General features: G+C 50.2%; 1 protein-coding gene across 1 annotated transcript in view; it reads right to left on the reverse strand.

Annotated features, from left to right (window-relative positions):
- Window positions 1-14,592: 14,592 nt before the first annotated feature.
- UBE2O (ubiquitin conjugating enzyme E2 O) overlaps window positions 14,593-23,954 on the reverse strand; it is a 30,953-nt gene continuing 21,591 nt past the window's right edge. The window contains exons 13-20 of the mRNA XM_078610787.1: window positions 23,331-23,420; window positions 22,452-22,839; window positions 21,889-22,106; window positions 20,899-21,037; window positions 19,529-19,665; window positions 18,521-18,724; window positions 17,698-17,755; window positions 14,593-17,175 (exon numbers count right to left, since the gene is read on the reverse strand). Of these exons, the coding sequence (XP_078466913.1) occupies window positions 16,232-17,175; window positions 17,698-17,755; window positions 18,521-18,724; window positions 19,529-19,665; window positions 20,899-21,037; window positions 21,889-22,106; window positions 22,452-22,839; window positions 23,331-23,420 (2,178 nt within the window). The 3' untranslated portion in view covers window positions 14,593-16,231. The remainder of the gene's footprint in view (window positions 17,176-17,697; window positions 17,756-18,520; window positions 18,725-19,528; window positions 19,666-20,898; window positions 21,038-21,888; window positions 22,107-22,451; window positions 22,840-23,330; window positions 23,421-23,954) is intronic.

Genomic DNA, 23,954 nt, shown 5'->3' on the forward strand with positions numbered 1-23,954 from the left:
TAATTCGCATGACGAAATACAGATAGTCCCCGAGTTACGATGATCCGACTTACGATACTTCGATCTTACGATGGTGATACGACAAAATTGTAAAATATTTAAAATTTCGCGCATCTTCCGCCTTGTGTGATGCAGATAGGATTGTTTCCTGAAAAAAAACTTCCTATTAAATTGTAGTTCATCTAGGTAGGCTCAGAATTTACCTTGTTTTTTTAAGTTTACTGTGCAATACAGTATTGTAATTCATAAATACATACAGTATATAGTTTATACAGTACGGTACTGTAAATTGCTCTGTTTTGCTAAATTATCACCATTCTTTAAGAATCCTGGGTAGGCTGGGCCATCTTCGACTTACGATATGTTTGACTTACGATGGGGTCGTCATCACGCATCCCCATCCTAAGTAGAGGACTACCTGTATACTATATAATTATTTTTTAGCACTGTTAGGGGACAAAATTACAATGTACGCTTGGGATAGGTAAATAGCACCTCAGTCGACATACCATTTTTCAATCCTTTTTTTAACACGTATAGCCCACTGAACTTTAGAGCTCTTCTTTTAGAAGCGACCTGGCAACACAAATCCAACCATTGAACAAGTGTCCCCGTGCAGCCCGTTCTCGGGGAATGTCACCGCATGTCACCACGATGGCCAACACGACATGGACACAATTGACAACAACAAAAACAGCACATTTGCCAATAACACCGCCTTTAAAGAAACTCAATATATCATAGATGACATCCACACCTCCGATTAGCAGTTGGCTACGTACGGTGTGGAAGAAGGTCAACATGCGTACTTGCTTACATCTGGGGACAGTCTGTGACACAGGTTGATGCACCGCAAGCTGCCTTCATCTCAATGCATGATGCCAGCAGCACGATTTGAAAATAATTGGGATTTTTTTTAAACGATATTTAAATAAAGACCTCATTACAACCATAAACACCGGACGCATGGCAAAGGATAAACAGCAAAATAATAACAAAAAAATCATTTATTACATTATACAAACGATCTAGTAAGATTACACCAAAATATACTCGTATGTATGGTATGCAGATTCATATAAGACAAATAAAATATCATTGTACTTTTCTATGAATATTTAGCTCATTAAGAAGTGCCATGTTGAAACTGATCTGTGAAGACGGAAAAGTGCGATCCGGACTTGTCTTTGTGTTCGGGCCATGTGGCGGTAGTTTCTACGCCAAAATTATCATCAACCACCCGACAAGAATGTCATGTTTACACAGATATAATTATCATTATCGATACGCGCTGTTGTATCGATCAAAATCTGACCAAGGAAGCTCCTCAACGGTGGCTTAATAACTAACAACCATTGTTAGGAGCATTTAATGCGTAGATTGATGTGTGTTTGTTGAACTTCTTTCACACCGTACATAGCCAACCGTGCTAATCAGAGGTGCGGGGGAAGGACAACAAACTAAACACAAAAGCATTTAGAAGAAATTAGTTTTCAATCTCGATGATGTAAAAGTGCCATAGCTCCCGTGGCTTCCTAATATCGGAAGTAAGAGCGTTCCAGACGGCCGCAGAAGCGCATCCGAAGGCGCGCGGTGCAGTGACCACCGCCTTTGTTCGATGACCGGACACAAGCCGCTGAGATCCTCATGCGGGGGAAACGACCATCACAGTAAACAGGGACGAACGCTGGGCCAACGTTTCCAAACGAAAATGCCAATGTTGGCCCAACGGTGCGTATTTACCGAGATGTGCCTCACCCGAAAAACTAAAATGTGGATCACGGTTCTTGGCTCGGACGAAATCCTACGTCTCTACGGAGGGAGGAAGAAAGAACCCCCCCCACACCACCTCCTCCGTCTCCCGTGATATTGATGACAAATACGCAGTCGACTCAACTGCCCGTTTAGACCAGTCGACTTAGACACCTCGTCGCCTTGCACAGGTTCGTGTATATATTGCGTCGGGGGGTTTAGCAACACGCGCGCGCGCCGATGAATATGCTGCTCACAACGCCCTTCCCGTCTGCGGTCCCCCGAACACAATATTAGGCGTGTCATTTGTTGTGTTGTCATTGTTATGCGGTTTTTTGTTTCCACCTTAATGTTTCACGAAGTCACTCCGAGAGAGTTTTTTGTGTGCGAAATCCACAAAAGAGCCGTTCGGCCCAGAACTGGGCCTGGACTTTGCGGCGCTGTTCACGCTCCGCAGTGCACCACATGCTCTTGTTGAAAGGTCATCATCCTACCCTAACATTGAAGTCTATGGGAGACTTTAACATTGAAGGCTATGGGAGACGTTAACATTGGAGTCTATGAGAGACTTTAACATTTAAGTCTATGGGAGACTTTAACATTTAAGTCGATTGGTAGAGACTTTAACATTGGGGTCTATGGGAGACTTTAACATTGAAGTCTATGGGAGACTTTAACATTGAAGTCTATGGGAGACTTTAACATTGGGGTCTATGGGAGACTTCAACATTGAAGTCTATGGGTAGAGACTTTAACATTGGGGTCTATGGGAGACTTTAACATTGAAGTCTATGGGAGACTTTAACATTGAAGTCTATGGGAGACTTCAACATTGAAGTCTATGGGTAGAGACTTTAACATTGGGGTCTATGGGAGACTTTAACATTGAAGTCTATGGGAGACTTTAACATTGAAGTCTATGGGAGACTTTAACACTGGGGTCTATGGGAGACAATGTACGCGTTGTCTCCGATATACCTCGATGTTTTACCGCACGGCCCTGGCATCCGTTACAGAAGCGTTTCTCAACTTTGGCGACTTCTGGACCGCAAGTCCAGCGTGCTAACCGTTACACCGGCACGCCAGGCAGGGTCATCCGCCATGACCCACACTGCAGACAGTCAAAGGTCGCCGATTTAGGCAGCACCTCCGTACGGTGCGAAAGAAGTGCAACGTACACACACGCATACGTGCGGCGGTGACAACGGCGGCCGAAAGCAATTGGGGCACGTTGCTTAACTCCCCCGCTTCTGCCCATCCTGCGGTAGAAATGGGTGCAACTGCCCACGGTGGATCGTCAGGTCGCGTGTGGTAGGGTCAAGTGTGGGCACTCCGACCGCTACCAATATGTCTGAGCAGCGTGGAAGAGTGGGCCAACAGCTCCTCCCCACGAGTGGAGTAACTTTACACCCGCATTGGCGGTGTGCGGGAGCGGCGAGCGGGAGGGAGAGAGAGAGAGAGCGTGGGCAGCGGGAGGGAGAGATTGCTGTGGAATACGCGAGGTGCAGTGACAGTAGCCAAGGAGCTGACCCGGGTCCCATGGGCTGAGTCGAGAGAGAGAGGAAGTCCTCATCATCAACATCAACATCATCATCTTCATGTTCGTCATCCGCGCCGATTATCTTGCAAGCCGTCCAGCGCCAACCTCCGTTCCACGTACGCCGAAGTTTTGCCGGCGACGACCTTCCCGCCCCCCGCGCCGACCGTCACCCGGCGGCGTTGGGCGAGTCCGCCGCGGCACCGGCGGCGAGGGGCCCCGCGACGAGCGCCGCGAAGCTGTCCCGGCGCAGCTTCGCCCTCCGACGCCGCCGGTGCCGCGCCCACCCGACGGCGCAGCACGCGGCGAGCAGCGCGCCCAGGGCCAGCATGCCGAGCCCCAGCGGCGCCACGGCGCTCCCGTGGGCGCCGCGGCCGTACGCCAGGGCGCACACGGCGGAGCCGCTCACCAGCAGCGCCGCGCTGAACGGCACCAGGCACTTGTAGCAGGAGCCGTCGGCGCCGCCCGTCGCCGCCAGCAGCTGCAGCCGCTGGCGGCGCTGCTCGCTCTGCGGGAACGCCGCGGCGGCGGCAGCGTCGTCGCGGCCGCTGACGTCGCGAGGTGTCGTCGCGTCGTCCGCCGCCGCCGCCGTCGCCGGTGACGATTCGGTTGCTTGTGCGGCCTCTCCCGCCGACGCTGCTGCGGTCCCCTGCTTGCGTCCAAGGCTCGGCAGAGGCTCCGTCTCTGGCTGCGCGGCGTCTGTCGCGGTCTGCTCCAGGGCAGGGTCGTCCGCCATGGCCCACGCTGCAGACAGAGGTCGCCTATTTAGTCAGCGCGGACCGCGTTGTTAGCGAGCACCCGTTACCGAGCTCTGAATGGGATACACGGGGATGCCATGCACGGTTGCCCATTGCCGCTGCAGCGAGTCACCTTCTAGAATGCGTTAAAACATCGCGCAAACGAGTCGCGGTCGTTTGCGTGATGTTATTCACGCGCGTTGCGGCTCTTAAAATATTGTTTTTTGTTTACGAATTCTAAAAAAATGTCTCTTCTTGTTATTTTGGTTACCGAGCCCTGGCTTAAAACCAATGCCGGGTGAACTGCCAGATGTTTGTAGGCAATGGCCCTCTCTCTGTTCGATATGTAATGCGTAGGTCAATAAAAACAAAATCCGTTTTTTTGTTATCCACATGGAGAGAGATAATGGGGGAAAGTGGCACTCAACAGAATGTACTTTGCTCCATCAGGACGGGACCATCTTCTTGCGCTCCGCAGTAGAGCGCAAGCTGCGGATTGTTTTGCCTAACCAGGCGAGTACTCAAGAGAGAGAGAGACACCGGCATACAATCTCATTGCTCGAAAGAGGCGAGCTGGCAGAGCAGCGCGTGCAGGGCAGTGCCGGTGACCCGGGGTCACAGAGGCGGCCCCTCGCTCACGAGAGACGGGCGGGGGGGGGGCGTGGGCGGTGGGGTGGGGGGGCATTAATCCCAGGCAAGCACTCAGGAAGGTGCAATACAATACAAGTCAGAACAATGCAATTTGCCTTTAATCTGCCTGACTTGCAAATACAAAGGGGGGCTCCTGTGAGCGAGCTTCTTGGCGAGCCAAGACGTAGTTCGTTTGTGACTTAAAAGGAGGAGGAGTTGTCATCATGTACAAATACGCATTCTCTCTCTCTCTGGCTGCTATTCTGTCACCAGTCCTGTCCCTAAGCCACCGTCCCTTCGAGCCGTGGGAGTGTCAGCCGCAACTTCACTCAGCCTCCCTAGACGGTCAACACGGGGGTCTCTGATTTGAATTGGTGCCCTGATCACGCCACGGCGCCTCCTCGTCTCTCTCCGACTGTCGCTTTGGACTCCAAATCTCAACACGCAGCTGGCACAGAAGGCGCCGCTCTTGCAAACAATAACAACTCTTGTAAACAATAACAACTATTATAAACAATAACAACTCTTGCACAGACGAACAATGCTTATAAACAATAACATCTCTTGTAAACAATAACAACTATTGTAAACAATAACAACTATTGTAAACAATAACAATTCTTGTAAACAATAACAACTTTTCAGTGTTGTTGGTGTGTTTTTTAACGCAAACCTCAACTTTGTGCACGAGAAAAACCTCGTTATTTTAGGCTCCCCCGATGTTCCGTGTCTGTCTCAGCGTCTCTCTCCTTATGCATCTGGAACATCTCCGTCTCTCTCCGTGTTACCCGGAGAGAGAGACACGTCCAGCTCACATCTCTGTGTCTCTGTGCGTCTCTGTGTCTCTCATGATTCGACATTGTCTTACTGCGTCCAGCTCTCTCCGCGTGTCTGACGAGCCTCTCTTCGTGGCTATCCCTTGTGTCTGTCTGCTGCTGTCCTTTCTCCATGCTGGTCTGCGTGTCTCTCTGCCCATGTCTCTGTCTCTCTGCCTAGATCTCACAATGTCTTGCGTTTGTCTCTCAGCGTCTTCTTCTCTGCCCGAATGTCGATCTCGCGCCATGTCGATGTCCTGCTGTGTCTGTGCGTCTATCTCCTCGTGCCTCTGTCCCGACCTCTCGCCGTGTCTCTGTTGTGTATCTCTCTCTCTCGCTCGCTGTCTTTCTCACCATCACTGTGCGGCCGCTTTCTCTCCGTGTCTCCCTGCATCTCTCTCTTTGTCTCTCGTGTCGTCTCGGTCTCTCTCTCTCCGTGTCTCCGTGTCTCCGTGCATCTCTCAATGTCTCTCGTGTCGTCTCGGTGTCTCTCTCTCCGTGTCTCCGTGCATCATCATTATCATGTGGACAGTTCTAGCAGCCAAATAACTTTAAACGCGTGGTGATGTTGATTCTAAATGTGGAGGGAAAACCCGGAGGACCCGGAGAAAAGTCCACGCGACCACGGCTAGAGCATGCACACAAACTCCACATACACAGCAGGCGTCAGTCAGGGGTCGGGGTCGAACTCACGACCTCCTGCACACCCGGCGAGGTAGTGAACATCTGGCCACCGTGACCAGATGTTCACTTTTTTCTTCTTGCTTCTTTCGGTAAAGTCACGTAGAATGGAAATAATAAAATAATAAAAATTTACCAATAAAATAATTCTCACGACGTTTCGGCCACAACGCAAGCAGCCGTCCTCAGGTGAAGAACATGTCTGTCGAGAAGACGAAACGTGAGAATTATTTTATTATGTTTTATTTTTATTATTTTATTATTTCCATTCTACGTGACTTTACCGAAAGAAGCAAGAAGATGAATCCCTGCAGTCACGAAAGCTTTAAATCGAAATTATTTAATAGGTTTATTTTTATTATTTTATTATTTCCATTCTACGTGACTTTACCGAAAGAACCAAGAAGATGAATCCCTGCAGTCACGAAAGCTTTAAATCGAAATTTTATGATGTTAAATTTTTATTATTTTATTATTTCCATTCTACGTGACTTTACCGAAAGAAGCAAGAAGATGAATCCCTGCAGTCACGAAAGCTTTACATCAGAAGTTCTCTACTCCGGCTTACACTGAGCAGAGGCGGGGAGCACCCCGCGCTATGAGCCCAGCGCTCTGCGTCCGCTTCCCGGCTCGTGTGTCCGTGCACGCGTTGTGGGACTTCGTCTGACGCACCGCACGGAGCGAACCGCGCCAATCGGAGGCGGGTGAAGGACAGCAAACTAATGCACAAAAAGCAGTTGTTCTGAAACACAATTTTTTTAAAAATATTTCTTTTTTTGTTTGTCCGTTCATGGAGACGACCTCTCCCCACGGTACCCACGGGACCCACGGGGCACGTCCAGCAGCCGCGTCATCCCGAGGGGACAACGATCGCCACGCCGCACTCGGCTCATGCAGCTCGTGGCCGCGCACGGGCCAACAACTGCTCATTCTCGCTGTGCCAGGCGAGTCAGGACCACGTCCCCCGTGTGACATCCCCCGTGTAGCCTCGAACAGCCTGCTGGGGCGAGTGGCTGTGGGCGAGTAGCAGCACCGATGAAGGCCGGCACCGTGGCACACGAGGGGGTGGGTGGCCAGCAACCACGCCCGACCGCCTTTGTCTCCCCCAGTGGCGATGTTTACACACCGCACCGGGTACTCGTTTGAGGCCGAGTCGACCTAGGGGAGGCCCAGCTACCGGTTCAGAGATAATCGCCACCGGTGTTGGCCGTGAGCGGGAATCGAACTCGGGTCGCCGGGTTCGTAGCGCAGCGCTGACCGCTAAACTACCGCTCCCCACACTGCATGAAGCACACCACACACAGCCCTCAAACACTTCACAGCACCTCTGTTCAGCACGGTTGGCTACGTACGGTGCGAAAGAAGTTCACAACACGTCCATACAACGTCCATACAACATGCAAAGCGGCGTCTCAGCGGACTCAGGCACGGAGCCGTGTGCTCATCCCGAGCCAGCAGTGGAAATTCCACATTGCTATGGCCGTGGCGAGCACATCCACAGAACGTCCAATTCTTCGCGTTCCACAAATCTGTGCTCTGGGATGATGGACTCGACTCGAACCTCTGCGCCACGCAGACAGATCCGCACGCAATCTCCTGCACAGGAAGTCCGCGCCGCTCTCGAACACCTGCGTCGTGGAGTCTCAACCGGACCATGCGCGTAGCGTACTCACCTTTCGAATGTGTAAGTCCCACCGGAATAATTCACATTATCTTCACGCGCGGCGCGCGAACATCAAAAACAAACAAACACGACTCGTAAAGGCGCACACATCGGACTGTTAAAATTGTCCAACGAGAGAGAGAGAGAGAACTTCACATCAGCAATGACAGCTCCGAGCCAGACGTCGTCTCGAGCGTGCGCAAGAGATGTGCACCCTCCTCCACACGTGGGGACATTTAAATAGCCCACCACCGGCGTGACGTCACTGCGCGAGGCCCCCCCCACGCCCCCCGCCATGGGCATGATGTAATCGTATGGACCCCCCCCACACACCCAGCCCAACATTACATGGATGACGTCACTGCGCGAGGCACCCCCCCCGCCCCCCGCCATGGGCATGATGTAATCGTATGGACCACCCCCCACACACCCAGCCCAACATTACATGGATGACGTCACTTCAGAAGCACCCCCCCCTCCTCAACATCATCAACCACATACCACAGGAATGACGTCACTTCAGATGCAAACTCCCTTCAACTCAAATCTCGACTTGTAGCTTTCGTGAGTGCAGCAATTCACATTCTTTGGGTCTTTCGGTAAAGTCACGTGGATAGGTTCAAAGAAAATAACAAAAAACTGCGACGTTTCGATCGCAACACAAGCGGCCGTCATCAGGAGCGTCTGACCGGTGGTGTTGGGACCCCGAGGTCACCAGTTATGAGGTCACTGCATGACTGCCACCGACATGACGTCACTGCGCAGGTAATTCCGCAGGGATCGCGGTGCTGACAGGCAACCACGGTGATGGAGGGTGGGGGGCAGATTGCCTCGGGCCTCCAAAAACCTGCAGGTTATCAAATAACACATTCCTGCTACGGAGGGAGCTGGTAGGAACGTTGGGTTGCTCGGTCAATGGCCAGGGTCAACGGCGGCGTGGTGTATTCCGCAAATATGCCCGACTGTGAGGGTGGGCACAAGCCGGCGTGAGTAGGTTAAACGTTGAGTTTTATAAGGGCACCACGGGGTGACCAGCCCCTCCCCACCCTCCCCTCCCCACCTCACCCATCCAGCCCCTCCCCACCCAGCCCCACCCCTCCCATTTTTGGGTGCACGACGGACGGACACAATAATCCCCTGTGGGCTGGTGGAACCAAGAGGTTCGTACCAGTATAAAGAGGAGCAGTCGATGGTGGTCTCGGTGCAGTCGCCAGTTACACATTTGTGTGTTCACCTAATGCGGCTGAATCACAACCGAGGACTCGTGATGAGCGCCAGGGCATGCGAGAGGCGAGATGTCAACGACCTCGCCTGGTACACAGGAGGTCGTGGGTTCGATCCCAACCCTGACGCCTGCTGTTGTATATTTGGAGTTTGCGCGTTCTCCCCGTGGTCGCGTGGATTATTCTCTTCGGTTCCACGGTTTTACCCTCCACATTTAGAATCAACACCACGCGTTTAGAGCATATGGCTGCTATACATTGCCGTGGCCAATTCGCTTATGAAAAAAAGAGCTTTACCGCATAGCTTAGTGGGCCTTACCTGGTCAAATAAAATAACAAAGTTTATTTTAGAAGGCGCACTGCCCCCTAGTGTCGACGAGAGACAATGACAGGGGCCTCGGAACTAGTTCAGGGTTGTCCACTTCCAGAGGGCCGCTCCCTAAAAACGGAGTGAAGCTACATTTTGATCTCTGCAGGGATATCCGAATACAGTAGTCAAAGAATCATCACGCGACATGATAGCTAGAGCACAAATGGAACGCACGGTAAGTTGGAGAGAGAGAAAACGAGAATTCCTCTTTCGTATGGCCTCTAATCAACAGTTTGTACAGATCATGTCACTACTTGGATGTTAAGGTCCTTGAACCAATGCAAAGCGGCAGGAGACGCTGTGCGGATTGTTTGGATGATGGCGCCACTGGTCGGTGATGCGTTTGATGGTTTGGGCTTTACCAATTATTATTGGGTCTTTCGGTAAAGTCGCGTAGATAGGTTAAAAGAAAATAATAAAACATAACAGAAAACGACGACGTTTCGATCGCGACGCAAGCGGCCGTCTTCAGGAGAAGGGGGGTTCGCTTCGAAGCTACGCCCATTTCAAATCCTTAGAAACAGTTTCCCTTGGAAGCTAACCCCCCTTTTTCCTGCGTTGCGATCTAAATCGTCGTAGTTTTCTGTTATTTCTAGATTTGAAGTTTTCGTGACTGCAAGGATCCATACTCTTCGGTTCTTTCGGTAAAGTCACGTAGGTGAAAAGTATAAATGATATTTTTTTCTGTAATTTATTTTTATTTTCTTTGAACCTATCTCCGTGATTTTACCGAAAGACCCAACAATATGAATTTTTGCAGTCACGTGAGCTTTAAGTCCACGGCTTTACCACAGTCGCAGTTTGGCGATTCGTTGATTTATTTTTCCCCACCGATGGAGGAACGACGCCGTTCATCCCCCGTGCTGCGTGCGAGCGCCGTTCAGGGTTCAGGGTTCCACTGCCGCCGCGAGAGAGAACGACGCCGGCAAAACAAAAAGGAGACTCAAAGTCTCCGCTCAAAACAAGCCCGGGTGAAGTTCATCCTCATGCTCGAAGCCCCAAGCCAAGTTGCGGGAATTCCATTTGCACGGCGAGACTGAGTAGACGCAAAGTACAAACCACCAGTGACCTTCCATAAAAGTGGTCATGGTAGTTATGCTCCGCTCTCTATTGAGAATGAGTGTGTGCGAATATCACCATTTGAAGATGTTGATAAGTTTGCAATGAAAAAAATCTGTCAAAGTTCATCTCCGGTGTTAATTTACCTTTCACCTTAAAAATAAAAAAACGATTGACACCACTCTGCCTATTTGTACATACACTGTGCTTATCCTTGCTATATAAATATATTTATTCAATAAGATATCTTGATAAACATTTGTATCATACAAAAACATGCTCAAATGTAATTTTCATAGGCCCTAGGCACAGTGCTTGTTACTGTGATTATTTATTGGATAATATAGCCATGACGTAGCCGACCGTGCTAATCGGAGATGCGGACAACAAACTAAACAAAAAAAACAGTTCTAAAGAAATGAGTCTTCAATCTCAATCATTTAAAAGTGCGTAGCTCCAATCACTTCCTAATATCGGAGCGAAGAGCGTTCCAGACGGCCGCAGAAGCGCATCTGAAAGCGCGCGATGCGGTGATCGGAATGAAGGACCGAGTGATCCTACTCAAGCCCTGACCGGGATGGCAACTTATGACCTTGAGATTGGTGGTGGTGGTGGTGGGGTGTTCTTCCTCCAGTTGACACCACCACCACCATCATCACCATCACCACCACCACCACGACGCATTGCAGAGCAGCGCAGGCTACAGTACTAGTCGCGTCTTCGTTTTGGAATCGTTGGAGTTGGTCTAATGCAGTGCTGCGTGCATCATCATCATCCAAGCAGTGTGGTGATTCTAGATTTGAAGCTTTCGTGATTGCAAGGATTCATACTCTTAGGGTTTTTCGGTAAAGTCACGTAGGAAAAAAATAAGAATAGAAAACAATTATAAATGAAAATAAATAATTTGCATCCGAAACGTCGTGATTTAATTGATTTATTTTCATTTTTTCTATTATAATGTTTTACCTACGTGACTTTACCGAAAAAACCTAACAGTGTGGTGATGTCACGTGTGCGTGCAAGGCACGACGGGAGGAGCGAGCTTATGCTCACAATTGTGCCTTGAGCTGCCTGTAAATCACCTTCTCTCGTGTTCCGTCACACGGTCTTCTGTGCTCTGGGTTGGTCAATAACACGAGCTTAAGAATACATAAATAACCAAACCGGAATAGGCGCCATATTTTAACAGCAATAAGTTGAAAAGTCAACGAACCATGTGGTTTACATTTAGTGGTTTGAAGTTTTCACGGAGAACGCAACATCGCTTTTCGGACTGCCATCGTAAAACTGTCTCCAACACGGGTCAGTGGCTTGCACAATACGGCAACAGCAATGTCTTCTCTTTTCATCCAATACTTTTTTTGCGTGAACTGATGCAAACGTTTCGCCATTCACGTGAAAGCCATCTGATTAAAATGCGAGATGGCTTACAGCCCCGCTCCAAAATGATAAATGCCAAACCACATTAAAGGCCATTTCTCCTGAGCCCATTGCAATAGACACCGCTGCCACATCCACTGTATAAATACTCAAGAGGTCCTTCACATAGCACGCGGTTGCCCATGTAGTATGCTGGACTTCTGCCCATGTAGTATGCATGTATGCTGGACTTCTTTGTCAATCCACTGCTGGATGAAAGCCCTCTCCACCTTGTGTGCGTTCGTCATGGTTATGGGGTGGTGTTGACCACATTTCACCACTGTGACCAGTGCGAGTCGGTTAAGGGTGGAGTCTCAGGACCCAATTAAATTTCACTCGCCAATCGTATTCCTCGGACTTCTTTCGCACCATACGTAGCCAACCGTGCTAATGGGAGGTGTGAGGGAAGGGCAAAGCAAACACGAAAATCAGCTCGAAAGAAATTAATTTCAATCGAGATGATTTAAAAGTGCATAGTTCTAGCGGCTTCCGAATATCGGAAGAGCGTTCCAGACGGCCGCAGAAACGCATTTGAAAGCGCGCTTTACGGTGACCGTCTTTGTTTGATGGCTACCCATTAGCTGCTGCTGCTGCGAGCATGACGACCGGAGTTCAAGCGATGGTTCATGCTACTCGATGAGATCGGCAAGGTATTGTGGTTAATTTGTGGCAAGCACCCTGTGTGTAATGAGCGCGACCTCAATGTTATTCGTTCGGCAAACCGGAATATTAGTTCGGCGACATTAAAACAAAACTACACGGAGGTTGCGGATGTTGTGAATGGTTACGTGACGCAGACGAAATTCTTTCGTTGTTACGGAATTCTGGTCCCATGCTTCCACACGCCGATGCAATTGTGTAGAACAATAAAACAAAAATGTAGACTCGTAAAAAAAAACAAGCCAAACGTTTGTGACATTCTCAAGGATGAATGTTACATTTTGTAGCAGTTCGTATCAAAAGTGACTGGGAGATAAAGGAGGCATTTATGGGTAACCTTTGTATAATCCAAGTTGGAAATAGACAATACTGTATAAAACATTAAACATCGGTTTTACCAATCTCGATTTGAAGCTATCGTGACTGCTGGAATCCATACTATTTGGTTCTTTCGGTAGAGTCACGTGGGTAGAAAATAAAATACTGCCAATAAAACAGTTGTGTCAAGATGTTTAAACACCAAATAGAAACCTTTTGCAAGGAACCGAAGACTGCATTCACCACACATGCAGTACTTGTGGTGAACACGCAGACGAGCACGCTCTGACACGGGCGACACGAGGTGTAGGTCCATCAGTTTCAAAGACCGTGCCAAATATGATCAGAGCCACGTGTGTGTTCGCATGCTCACCACACGTCCTGCATGTGTGGCGAATATAATAACTTGATGCCTTGCAAAAAGTTTCTGCTTGGTGTTTGAGCATCTTAAACACAACTCCGGTTATATTGTCAGAAAGGGTAAAACCTATTCTTATTTTCTTAGTTCTTTCGGTAAAGTCACGTAGAAGGGAAATCATAAAATAATAAAAATAAAACAGGTCTGTCTACCCGACAGACCTGGTCTTCACCTGAGGACGGCTGCTTGCGTTGTGGCCGAAACGTCGTGAGAATTATTTTATTATCTTTTATTTTTATTATTTCCCTTCTACGTGGCTTTACCGAAAGAAGATGAATCCCTGCAGTCACGAAAGCTTTAAATCGAAATCTATTCTTATTTTTTCATACTTTTGATACTGCCAAAAAAGGTCCCATTTTGCATAACATTATTTAAAATGGATTAATCATGCATATGGAACGCCTATTAAGCTATCGAATAAAGTGCCGTGGAACTTCTAAAACACTGCGATTTCATTCCAATATTGTATTCCTCTCGCGGACAAACTTTCAAATCTACAATTTCCGTTGGGAATGGCGCACATTCAGCTCCCTAAGCTTGTACAGCCTTCTGTGCACCCCAGGGGGCGATGTTTGCGTTTCCTGCGGTGCGAATTCATCAGCTGCCCCGAGCGGTGTTTTTCATTCATTCTCCCAAAGCATGCGTATGCCATTTTCATAACCATTAGTTCTATATCGAGTCAACGTTTCACAACAGCAACAACAGTCGCCATCGCCGCTAAGTGGCGGTGATGTCACCACGTAGCTGGTGCCAGGCCAGGTGCACATTGAGGCCACGTGGAGTGTCGAAGGCTCAACGAGAGGTCACAGGACAGACCCAGGTGGTGCCATGGGTTGGCTGAGATGATTGGCAGTTGCACAGCAGCTGTGCCCCCGAAGGTGGCAACCCCTCACACATCACAATCAACACGTGGTCTAAACTCGCATCCATGGGGCTCCACCACGCAGGTCACCTTCCGAGTTGGCAACGATCGCGCTCGGTCCGAGGTTTGGTTAAGAGGAACCGCGGTGAATTCGCCGCCAGAAGTTCTCCTGATCGCAAAGGCCGACTGCGATTTTGTCTCCTTTTCGTTCGGGCGTGAATATGAACCTTGACCCTTACTCGGTGGTAGCCCCAACACAACGAACGCCGCCCCCCCCACCCCCCATCATTCCACGTGCACTCGGTCAAGGGACACCCATCCACTCCGCGGTGCGGAGGAGCAACGAACGGATCGTCACTCAGCGGTGCGCTCGATTCCAGGGGGGGGAGGGGGGTGGTGACGAGTCGCAGTGCGCATGTGGAGAACAAACACGCGAAACGAGGCGTGCTCATGGCGCATCACTGTTTATGAACGGACACCGCACTGCAACCTGAAACGACAGCGACATGGGAGCGATTACAAAATCATCACGGAGATGTCATTTTTTTTTTGTCCCAAAGTTATCATCGCCTTGTAAACCTCAAAAAGAAATGCATATATATTTTTCAGTCTCTTTATTGTAATAACTTCCAACGTGTAACGCTCCGCGCGGCATCCGCTCGCTTCCGACGCGAGAACAATTCGGGAGGCGCGAGGGAGTGCAGGTCGAGCGGCAACGGCAGCCACGGCGTGCGCTGGTGCCCAATTCCACAAGCTCTGCGATCCTACATCTAGATTTATTTGAAGGTGTTATCGGCCAATTAATGAGTATTTACAGTTGGGAGGAAACTGGAGCACCCAGCGAAAAAGCCGCGCGTGCGATGGGTCCAATAATCGATCCCGTGCAGATGGAACAGGTTGGAGGGCACGGGGCACTCCGGACAACCACGTGCCAGGGAGTTTCACAACATTTGTTCGACCCACCAAACCCTCGCCACCTCCGGTGCTGAATGTCAGGCATCCGACGGCGCCACCACCGCCGTGATTTCTGACATGCTAAATTGGGATCGTGTAAATGTCACGGTTGGATCGATGACCGTGACGCAAGCACAAGAGAAAATCTATCAGCGGCTTGGGTGACACCAGTCATTATACTCGGGACCTCGCGCCTCCAGAAAAGTGACTCAAGGCTCCAATGTTTTTTACTTCCCCACCCCCCTCCCCAAAAATGTATTCTTAATGTGTGCTCTCGGCATCTTTGTGTCGAGATTAATTAAATCGCAAACATTGCAATGCGGCGCTTGGCCGTGTCACAGGATTGACGACGGAAGAGATTTTTCGTTGCTCCAGAAAAATTCTGTCGCGTTTTCATTCTTTATACGAGAGGGGTCACCCACTCTCTCACGCTCCCTGCAATGGGAATATTTGTTTTGCGTGATCGTCAGTGACATTTGTCATTCCAAAAGCGAGAATTTCGCCAAAATAAAGCGCTTGTGACCAGGGCAGATGCCATCGCAGCTTGAGACGCCTGAGAACCGAGTTAGATACCAGGTTCTCAGCGGTGCTGGCTGCCTCAGCGCTCAAGGCTGGTGACCCACAGGCCCACCGCCCCTTCACTATTGTGAGGATGAACCCTGGTCACGGACGTCGGCTCAACTGTGCCGTCTAAGCACGCAAAGCTTTGTGCGCTCCATGACAATCGGCAACACATTTCAATAAGTATTTCACACACGCTTGTGGCAATAGAAAAAAAATATTATAATCAGAAAGTGACATTCAGATAACAGGCATCACAAGCGGTTTACCATGTTTTTCACGTTTAATCTTTAATGCGGTTTATCAACACATTCCCATTTGTTTTCCTCAACAGTAAAAATATTACTGAGAATTTGTACATTTGCGCACGTACAAACATTGGCGATCGAACTGGGAATTTAATAACGAGAGCTCTGCTTGAGGTATCCCACAAACCACGTTCGGCTTTTTTTTTTTTTAACGATGCACCGTCCTTTAGTGACCTTTCAAAACATGCATTGATATTTTAGTTTGTGTCTTGCGTTCCTGGTAAATCTGATAGCGGACCGATAAAGCTGCCTGGGGGGACACGGTTAATGCCTGCCGCTGTCACGTTGCTCATGTTCTGGTACCGGCTCCGTCTCCATCTGCGCGTCTGTGCGTGCCGCGCTGCTCTCTGGCCTGCCCACGATGTTGTCGGGGATGCCCAAGGACACCAGAATGGACTGATATTGCTGCAGACAAGTCTTGAGGCTTTTGCTAAAACCCTTGGAAAGGGGAAAGAGAGGGAAGCCCACGTCGGGGTAGCCGCTCCTCCCCTGCAGGAAGGTGCGGTAGCTCTTCTTGCGCTTCTTGGGTTTCACGGCGCTCTCCGCCTCTTCGCCCGACTTGTCGAGCGCCTTGCCCTCGGCGCGCGCCCTCTCCCCCGTCGGCTCGCCACCGAAGACCGCTCCGGCACCCTCCTCGGCATCCCCCTCTTCCTGCGTGGACGCAGCGCCGGCTTCCGCGGCACCGCCAACTGCTCCGCTGACGGCTCCGCCGACGGCACCGCCGACAGCACCGCCGACGGCTCCTCCGACGGCACCGCCAACGGCACCGCCGACGGCTCCTTCGCCGGCCGAGGAGTCGCACTCCATGGCGCAGTCGTCCTCCACAACTTGGGCGTCGGCGGCTTCGGAGTTGCCGCTTCGACAGCCGCCGTGCGGGGACGCTCCCCGCTGGAGCGCGGGCGGCGCCGCGCGGTCCTCGGCGGACAGCGGTGACGCCGCGAGGCTCTCCTGCTGCTGCTGCAGCAGCTGGTGCAGGTCGAGCCAGGCCTGCAGGCGGTGCAGCATGCGCCAGCCGCGCGTCTGGAAGTGCTCGCGGATCTCGTGCTGAAAGACGGCGGGCGGGTGGCTGAGCAGCACCGTCATGGACTGCACGAGCTTGATGAGCACCATCTCGTTGTAGCAGCGGCTGTTCTCGTAGCCTTCCTGCAGGCCTCGGTCACTCTCGAAGCCCGCCTCGTTGTAGTACGGCTCGTTCACCAAGATGAGCCCTGAAGATCAAGCGAGGGGCATTTCGACGTTTAGTTTTGAAGGGCACCGTACAAATTATTGCAAGACTGGGTATTCTCCATAGCACGGTTCACTAAATGACCCCCACGAAGTGGACTACGAACATGATACAGGCGGAGGTTCAAAACGGTCACGAATCTCCATTCCAGGCGCGTCTCGCCATCGCCAGTGGCGGACGTGCTGAGGCTTAGAGGGATGCGACTCGTATGAACAACATTGTCACACCACCCAGCTTGTTCTATTGACCTAGTTTAAACTAGCCTGCCATTATATATATATTTTTTATAATGGGCGATACTTTAATGGATTAGCGTGTAACATAAAATATAAATGCTTTTACAAAACGTGGTCTTTTAAAAAATTATATACATTTTAAATAAAGGCCATAGCTATGAACTTTAAATGACAACAGCATGTGGTCTACAAATGGACATTTGATTCCTTCTTGCAACAACGGTACGGCCGAGTTCACCATCTCATGGGGGGGGGGGGGGGGGTCCTACCTTGGATAGAAATCAGCACTTGAAGAAGACTTGACTTGTTAGTCCACTTCTCCGTTCCCTGAAACATCGTGCAAAAAACAACAAGCAACAATTAGAGGTTTTTTGGGTTAGAGATTTTTTTGGGTTGGATCGCGTAGTTTTACGTGTAAATTTACGCAATCAAAGCCCAAAAAAATCTCTAACCCAAAAAATGTTATTTGGTAACGAAAGCCTACGTGTTAAACGAACAACAAGAGGTTTTACTTTAAACCCTCTTAACGGCACAGACTTGAAGAAAATCCACAAATATAAATAAAAAACACCTTTTCAAACCACAAAGTAACTAATGTTAAGACACTCAAGAAATGAAATTCCAAGTGGATGAGGTCGTTGAAATATTCTCTGGCTAGGGCTTCCACGTCCACTTGTAGATAGATGGTGGTGGATTGGAGGGATTTTGCATGCACAGGACCACTGCTCAAAATCGCCTTGCATCATCACATCTCATCTCAACCATTCCAGTCTCGCCCATGTGACACTGGTGACAGCTGCCTCCACTCAGCAGAAGTTGAAACGCAGCGATGGCCTGCCTAAGCGGGGTGGAGAGCCGGGGGGATATTCTACCAGCAAGGAGGCGATGCTACTAAATCACATCGCGGGGGATCCGACGTCCAACGTGAAACGGACGGCGTGCATTTTTGGTTAAACGCACCCCCCCTCCACCGTTACTAACCAGGGCGGCCGCCGTGCCCGAACCGCAATCCGAGCCGAACTGCCGTGGACGCAAACGAACTCCACAAAGCCCTTCAGCTGGAGCCCGTGCACACGTGCAGCAGCGTTATACCTTTCCGACCCAGGTGCCCAGCAGGCTGACGCACACTTTCCCGTTCTCGTAGAGGTTGGGGTTGAGGCGGCCGCTGCACTGGGAGAGATATTGGAAGGAAGGGGGGCAGGACGGGTAAATGGCGGGGAGCTGAATGTCGAAGACAAAAAGGCCGTCCTCGTACGGAGTCCTCGCTGGGCCGTGGATCAGCGCCGAGAACAGGTCCTGTGAAACAACACACACAACGTGTCAACGGCCGGGCATGGGATTATTAGTTTACATCAAATCCCCCCCGGCTTCCCTTCTCCCTCCCCCCGCCTCTCCTTCTCTCCAGGCGTCCCCTTCTCCCCCCCCTCCCATTCTCCACCCCTCCTTTTCTCCCCCCACCTCCTCTTCTCCCCCCCCCACCTCCCCGTCTCCCCCCCTCCTTGTCTCCCCCCACCACCTCCCCTTCTCCTCCTCCACCTTCCCTTCCTCCCACCCCCACTTTACAATTAGCACTATTCATCGAATCGTAGGGGTACCACCATATTCCCGTGACCAAAAGCATTGAGCGAAGTGCACGATGTGTCAAATTAAAACCGGTCAAATTGAATGGTGGTAGCTTGGTTAGCGTCTGCACTGTGAACTCGGAGACCCGAGTTGGCGTCACGTCAGAACCGGTCCAGCCCTCCTCCCCTTCATAAAACCACACTGACCGGCATGTACAAGTATGGTATAACCAAAAAATAACCTCTCCATGACCAACATGCAGTGTGGATGTCATTCATCCACTGGTGTATTGAGAATTTCTGAAACATATTTATTGTATATCTTTTTTATGTCCCCAATAGCAAAGCATCTTTATTAAAGTTTCGTTCATAATGGGTCATATCTGTACGAGAGTTACGCCTCCCCCCCCCGCTGCAGACAGGCTGGACAGACGGAGGTACCGATGCACGAATGGAGAGGCAGAAAGAGCTCACGGATGAACCCCTTTCACCCTCGGTCAAATGCGCTAACGAGAAAGCGTGGAATGGGAGGACGCACCATGCGGTCCTCAAAAGTCTTCACGACGATGCCCTCTGGCAGCGACGTTGCCAGCAGCGCCATCTCCTTTCTGACGGAGCCGAAGAACTTTTTGGAATCCGATGGTTGAAATTCGGTCTTCTTGAACATGTGCGAGTCTACGGCGAGAGCGGAAACGTGCGCCGATTAAAACATTCGCGGCGACGGAAATCAAACGGAGGATTCAACAACACGCGGGGGTATTTCTCAAAGTGCGGCCTTGGTTCCAGCATGCTGGGACGCTAAACCTACGTGGCATCAGGGAGCCTACTGGACATCCGTAAAAAAAAGTTTCATATCATAGCTCATTCTATTCCTCCAGTCTAAATCTAAATTCTAATCCATGATTAACGCCATCCTCCAAATTGCCATCAAACATAGGGGAGGCCGCTCTCCTAGTTTACATTTACATGCTAATCTCTCACATTAACATCATTGGCCCCGGCCACTTCTTTATGACCCATTGGGCTACACCCATTTCAAACCTATTAAAACAGTCTGCCTAAGCAGCAGACCATGCTTTCCCACCTGTGTTGCGCTCGAAACGTCGTGATTTATTTTATTTTACCGAAAGAACCAAAGAGTATAGGGAGGGTAATTATTATTTGTATTACTTCCCTAAACACAGTTGTCTGGAGATGCTTCAAGCATTCAGTTGCTATCATCATCGGCGACGGTCAATCCAGCTGCTGGAGGAACACCGTCCCCCAAGGGGCCGCCCCCCCCATCTCTCAGGATCCCACAATTCAACAATCCGCCCGGCACCCGCTCGAGAGGCGATTTAAACCGCTCCATCTAACCGGCGGACGTCCCCCGCCGCGTTTTGAGTTTACAATCCTAGGCTGCCATTATCCTTGACCGTCGGCCACCGTCCCTTGCGTAGACGTGTCCTGCCCAAGCCCGCGTGCCTTTCTTAAAAACTGACCAGCCACTGAGAACGCATGTGTAAGTTCAACTTTTTTCGCACCGTACGTGGCCAGCCACGCTAATCAGAGGTGTGGGGGAAGGACAACAAACTAAACGCAAAAAGCAGTTCTAAAGAAATGAGTTTCAATCCAAATGATTTAAAAGTACATGGCTCCAGTGGCTTCCTTAATATCGGCAGAAAGAGCGTTCCAGATGGCGCAGAAGCGCATCCGAAAGCGCCGCGATGCGGTGACCACCATCTCTGTTCGATGGCCAGCCAAAGGCCGCTGCTGCTGCGATGATGACCGGAGTTCGCGTGACGGTTTACATTCCTTGACGAGCCATCAGCGAGGAATCGCGGTTCATTTGAAAAAATGACGCCGTTCGCCCGATCCCGCGTGTTTCTCTCTCCGCGTCTCTTCAAGACGCTCCGCCGCCGCATTTACCTGGGGCGGTCTCGAACACCGAGAAGACTTCTCCCTGTGCACTGGTGAGGATCACTCCGGGCTGGGCACCGCGACACTCGCACAGCACGGGCGCGTCGCTGGCCGTTTTGCTGGGATTGAACACCGCCGCTTCCTCCTTCTGCAAGGCAAACGCAGTCGGCGTTTAGGGGGTCCGTTCAAGAAGACGCGGAGGGGGTAGCTTTAGTTTTACACGACCGTCAGAAATCTCACCAGCCTGCATTGCTGACCAACGTGATGTTGGTGATGATGATGAATGTAAATGAGGGCCCAGTGGTTTACGCTGCTACGGTGGCTAGGAGATGTTAACTCCCTCGCCTGGTATACAGGAGGTCGTGGGTTCGATCCCGACCCTGACGCCTGCTGTATATTTGGAGTTTGCATGTGTCTCTCCCCGTAGTCACGTGGATTTTTCTCCGGGTCCTCCGGTTTTTCCCTCCACATTTAGAAACATGTGCTTAAGAGTATTTGGCTGCAATACATTTCCACGTGATAAGCCACTTCATTGAGCTATCATTTGTGGCCATCGGATGTGCGGGGGAAGGACATACAAAATAAACACAAAAACCAGTTCTAAAGAAATGAGTTTTCAAGTTAGTAGAGTGGTGTATTTTAATTTAAAGCTTTCGTGACTGCAGCGATTCATATTCTTGGTTCTTTCGGTAAAGTCACGTAGAAGGGAAATAATAAAATAATATAAATATAAAAAAATAATATAAATATAAAAAATAAAAATTCTCACGACGTTTCGACTGCTTGTGTTGCAGTCGAAACGTCGTGAGAATTTTTTTTGTTTTATATCTATATTATTTTATTATTTCCCTTCTACGTGACTTTACCGAAAGAACCAAGAATATGGCGTATTTTAGTATATAATAGTGTATTGTAGTGTATAATGGTGGTGTGGAGTGTATAGCATGGTGTCTCGCGTACAGCGTAGTGTGTGTGGTGTCGTAGTGAATGCAATCGCGCCTCATTGGAAGGCTTCTCCGCTTCCTCGTCGTCCTCTGCGGACGTCATGCTGTCCATGGTCTTCCGGAGCAGCTCCTGCAGCTTCTTGATGTCGTTGAGGAACTTGTGGTCGCGGCTCGGCCTCTCGGGGCAAGGCTGCGCCGCGGTGGTGGGCGAGCCCACGAGCACCTGCTCCACCGTCATGTTCTTGAGGCTCTCCAGCAGACGCACCGTCGCCTCTGCAGGCGAGGTGACATGAGCGCAAGTTAAGTTGGGCGGTGGGGAGATGTTAACCCTGTTCCAGTTCTGATGACGTACGTGTGAAAAAACACTAAACATTGCAATTTTGTCCTCCTACTGGCAGACTAATGCCCATTGCAGGATGCTGCTGCTGCTGCTGCCATCACCCTACGCCACTCAGTGACAGCTACCACCGCAAAAGTCCCCTTGGCTAGACGACAGCAGGCCACTGGAATTGGTGGAGAGGAGACGCCACGATGCAAGGACGCTCCGAGTTGCCACGTTTAAGTGCCGTACGAATACAAATCTCTCATCCTGATTAGATCGAAGAGGCAAAGCCTCACCTTTAATTTCCGGTAAATCCATGCTGGCCCGATTCAACGCGGACGCCGTGGCTCCAGATTCGGCTCCGGCTGGTTCCCTGGCGCTCGCTTCGGGGTTCTTGGCTCCCGCACGACCGCCGGACGCGCCCTTCGAGCCGTCGGCCTCCGCCTCGGAGAGGTGCTGCTGGGGCTTGGAGCGCTTGTCGGCTGCGGGAGAAGGGGGCACCGCATTGGCGGGGCCCTCGCTGGCCTGGTCCTCGACGGTGGCAGCCGGCGCTTGGTTTTCCGTCTCGGTGCCATCCTCGTCCGTCTCCCAGCTGTCGTAGTCGTCGCTCCAATCATCCTCGCACTCCTCCTCCAACGAGTCGAGGTCGGAGTCCTCGAAATCCGAGTTTACCTTAAAGAGCTCCTGATAGGCGGGGGCGCAAAATAAGTAAATAAATAAATAGCCAAATAAATAAAACAGCGGTTGCGGAATGCGTTTGTGTATTCGTCAATGGTTGATTTTTGCTCTGGTTCTATCTCAAAAGTTTTGGACAACCCCTTTGATCAATTTCAACAGTGTATAACAAGTCCCTAAAAGCAACAGAACTCTACATGAAAGTTTAGTTCCTAATAGATTATGTTCATTGTACGATTTACACTTTCTTGAATGCGGAAAGCCACGTGTTATATTCACATAAACTGCTGCACCAGCATAAATGGCTACACGTATTTAGGAACATCCGATTCCTATTCATTCTTAATAGTTACATTTGGCCACAGACGTATTCATTCAAAAGGTGTCATTTGAAGTGGACCAATACAGTGAACAAATGCAACGTTAAGACGCTTACGAACTTCATGAATTCGTAGCAAATTAAGAATTGCCATTGAGGGAGGCTGCTGCATGTACCTCACCTGTGGATACAAGCTGGAGATAGTGTTGTTAATCCACCGCACCTTCACTTTCCCAGAGTCGTCCATGTTCACAACTTGCCCAATGCATGGCTGAAAGAGGTTAACAAAGAACACATACGGAATTACGCTCCTCTGCCCATTAACAATTACAAATATAATATGTAAAACATCTTAATTGGACGACAGCAGACATGCATCCTGCCATCGTCATTAATACATTTTTTAAGATTTTTTACCAGGTCTACAGTTCCCCATGGTATATATATATACCATGGACCGACGGTGCAATGGGGTTAGGGAACCTGGTCACTTAAAATTAAATTCACGGCCGCAGGCAACATGGGCGACATCTGGAGCAGCTCCGGCCTGCCTCACCAAGCCACAAGGACCAGCATGGTGAAGCAGGTCCAACAAGCAACCCCCACGACCCACAGGGCATGGGGAGACGACCACCATTCAAGCGGGGAGGCTTGACAAACGACCGTGAAATTACGAATAAAGGCCGTCCCTTGCAACTCCCCCTGAGCCAGCTTAACCAAGGCTGTCGATGTAAGTGCCGGCAAATGTAAAAGAAAACAAGTTCTGGTTGAAACACGTTGAGCGTGTCAGAATCGGAATGTTTTA

The sequence above is a fragment of the Lampetra planeri genome, chromosome 35 (genome assembly GCF_965212315.1).
Source record: "Lampetra planeri chromosome 35, kcLamPlan1.2.h2, whole genome shotgun sequence".
NCBI classification, from domain to species: Eukaryota; Metazoa; Chordata; class Hyperoartia; order Petromyzontiformes; family Petromyzontidae; genus Lampetra; species Lampetra planeri.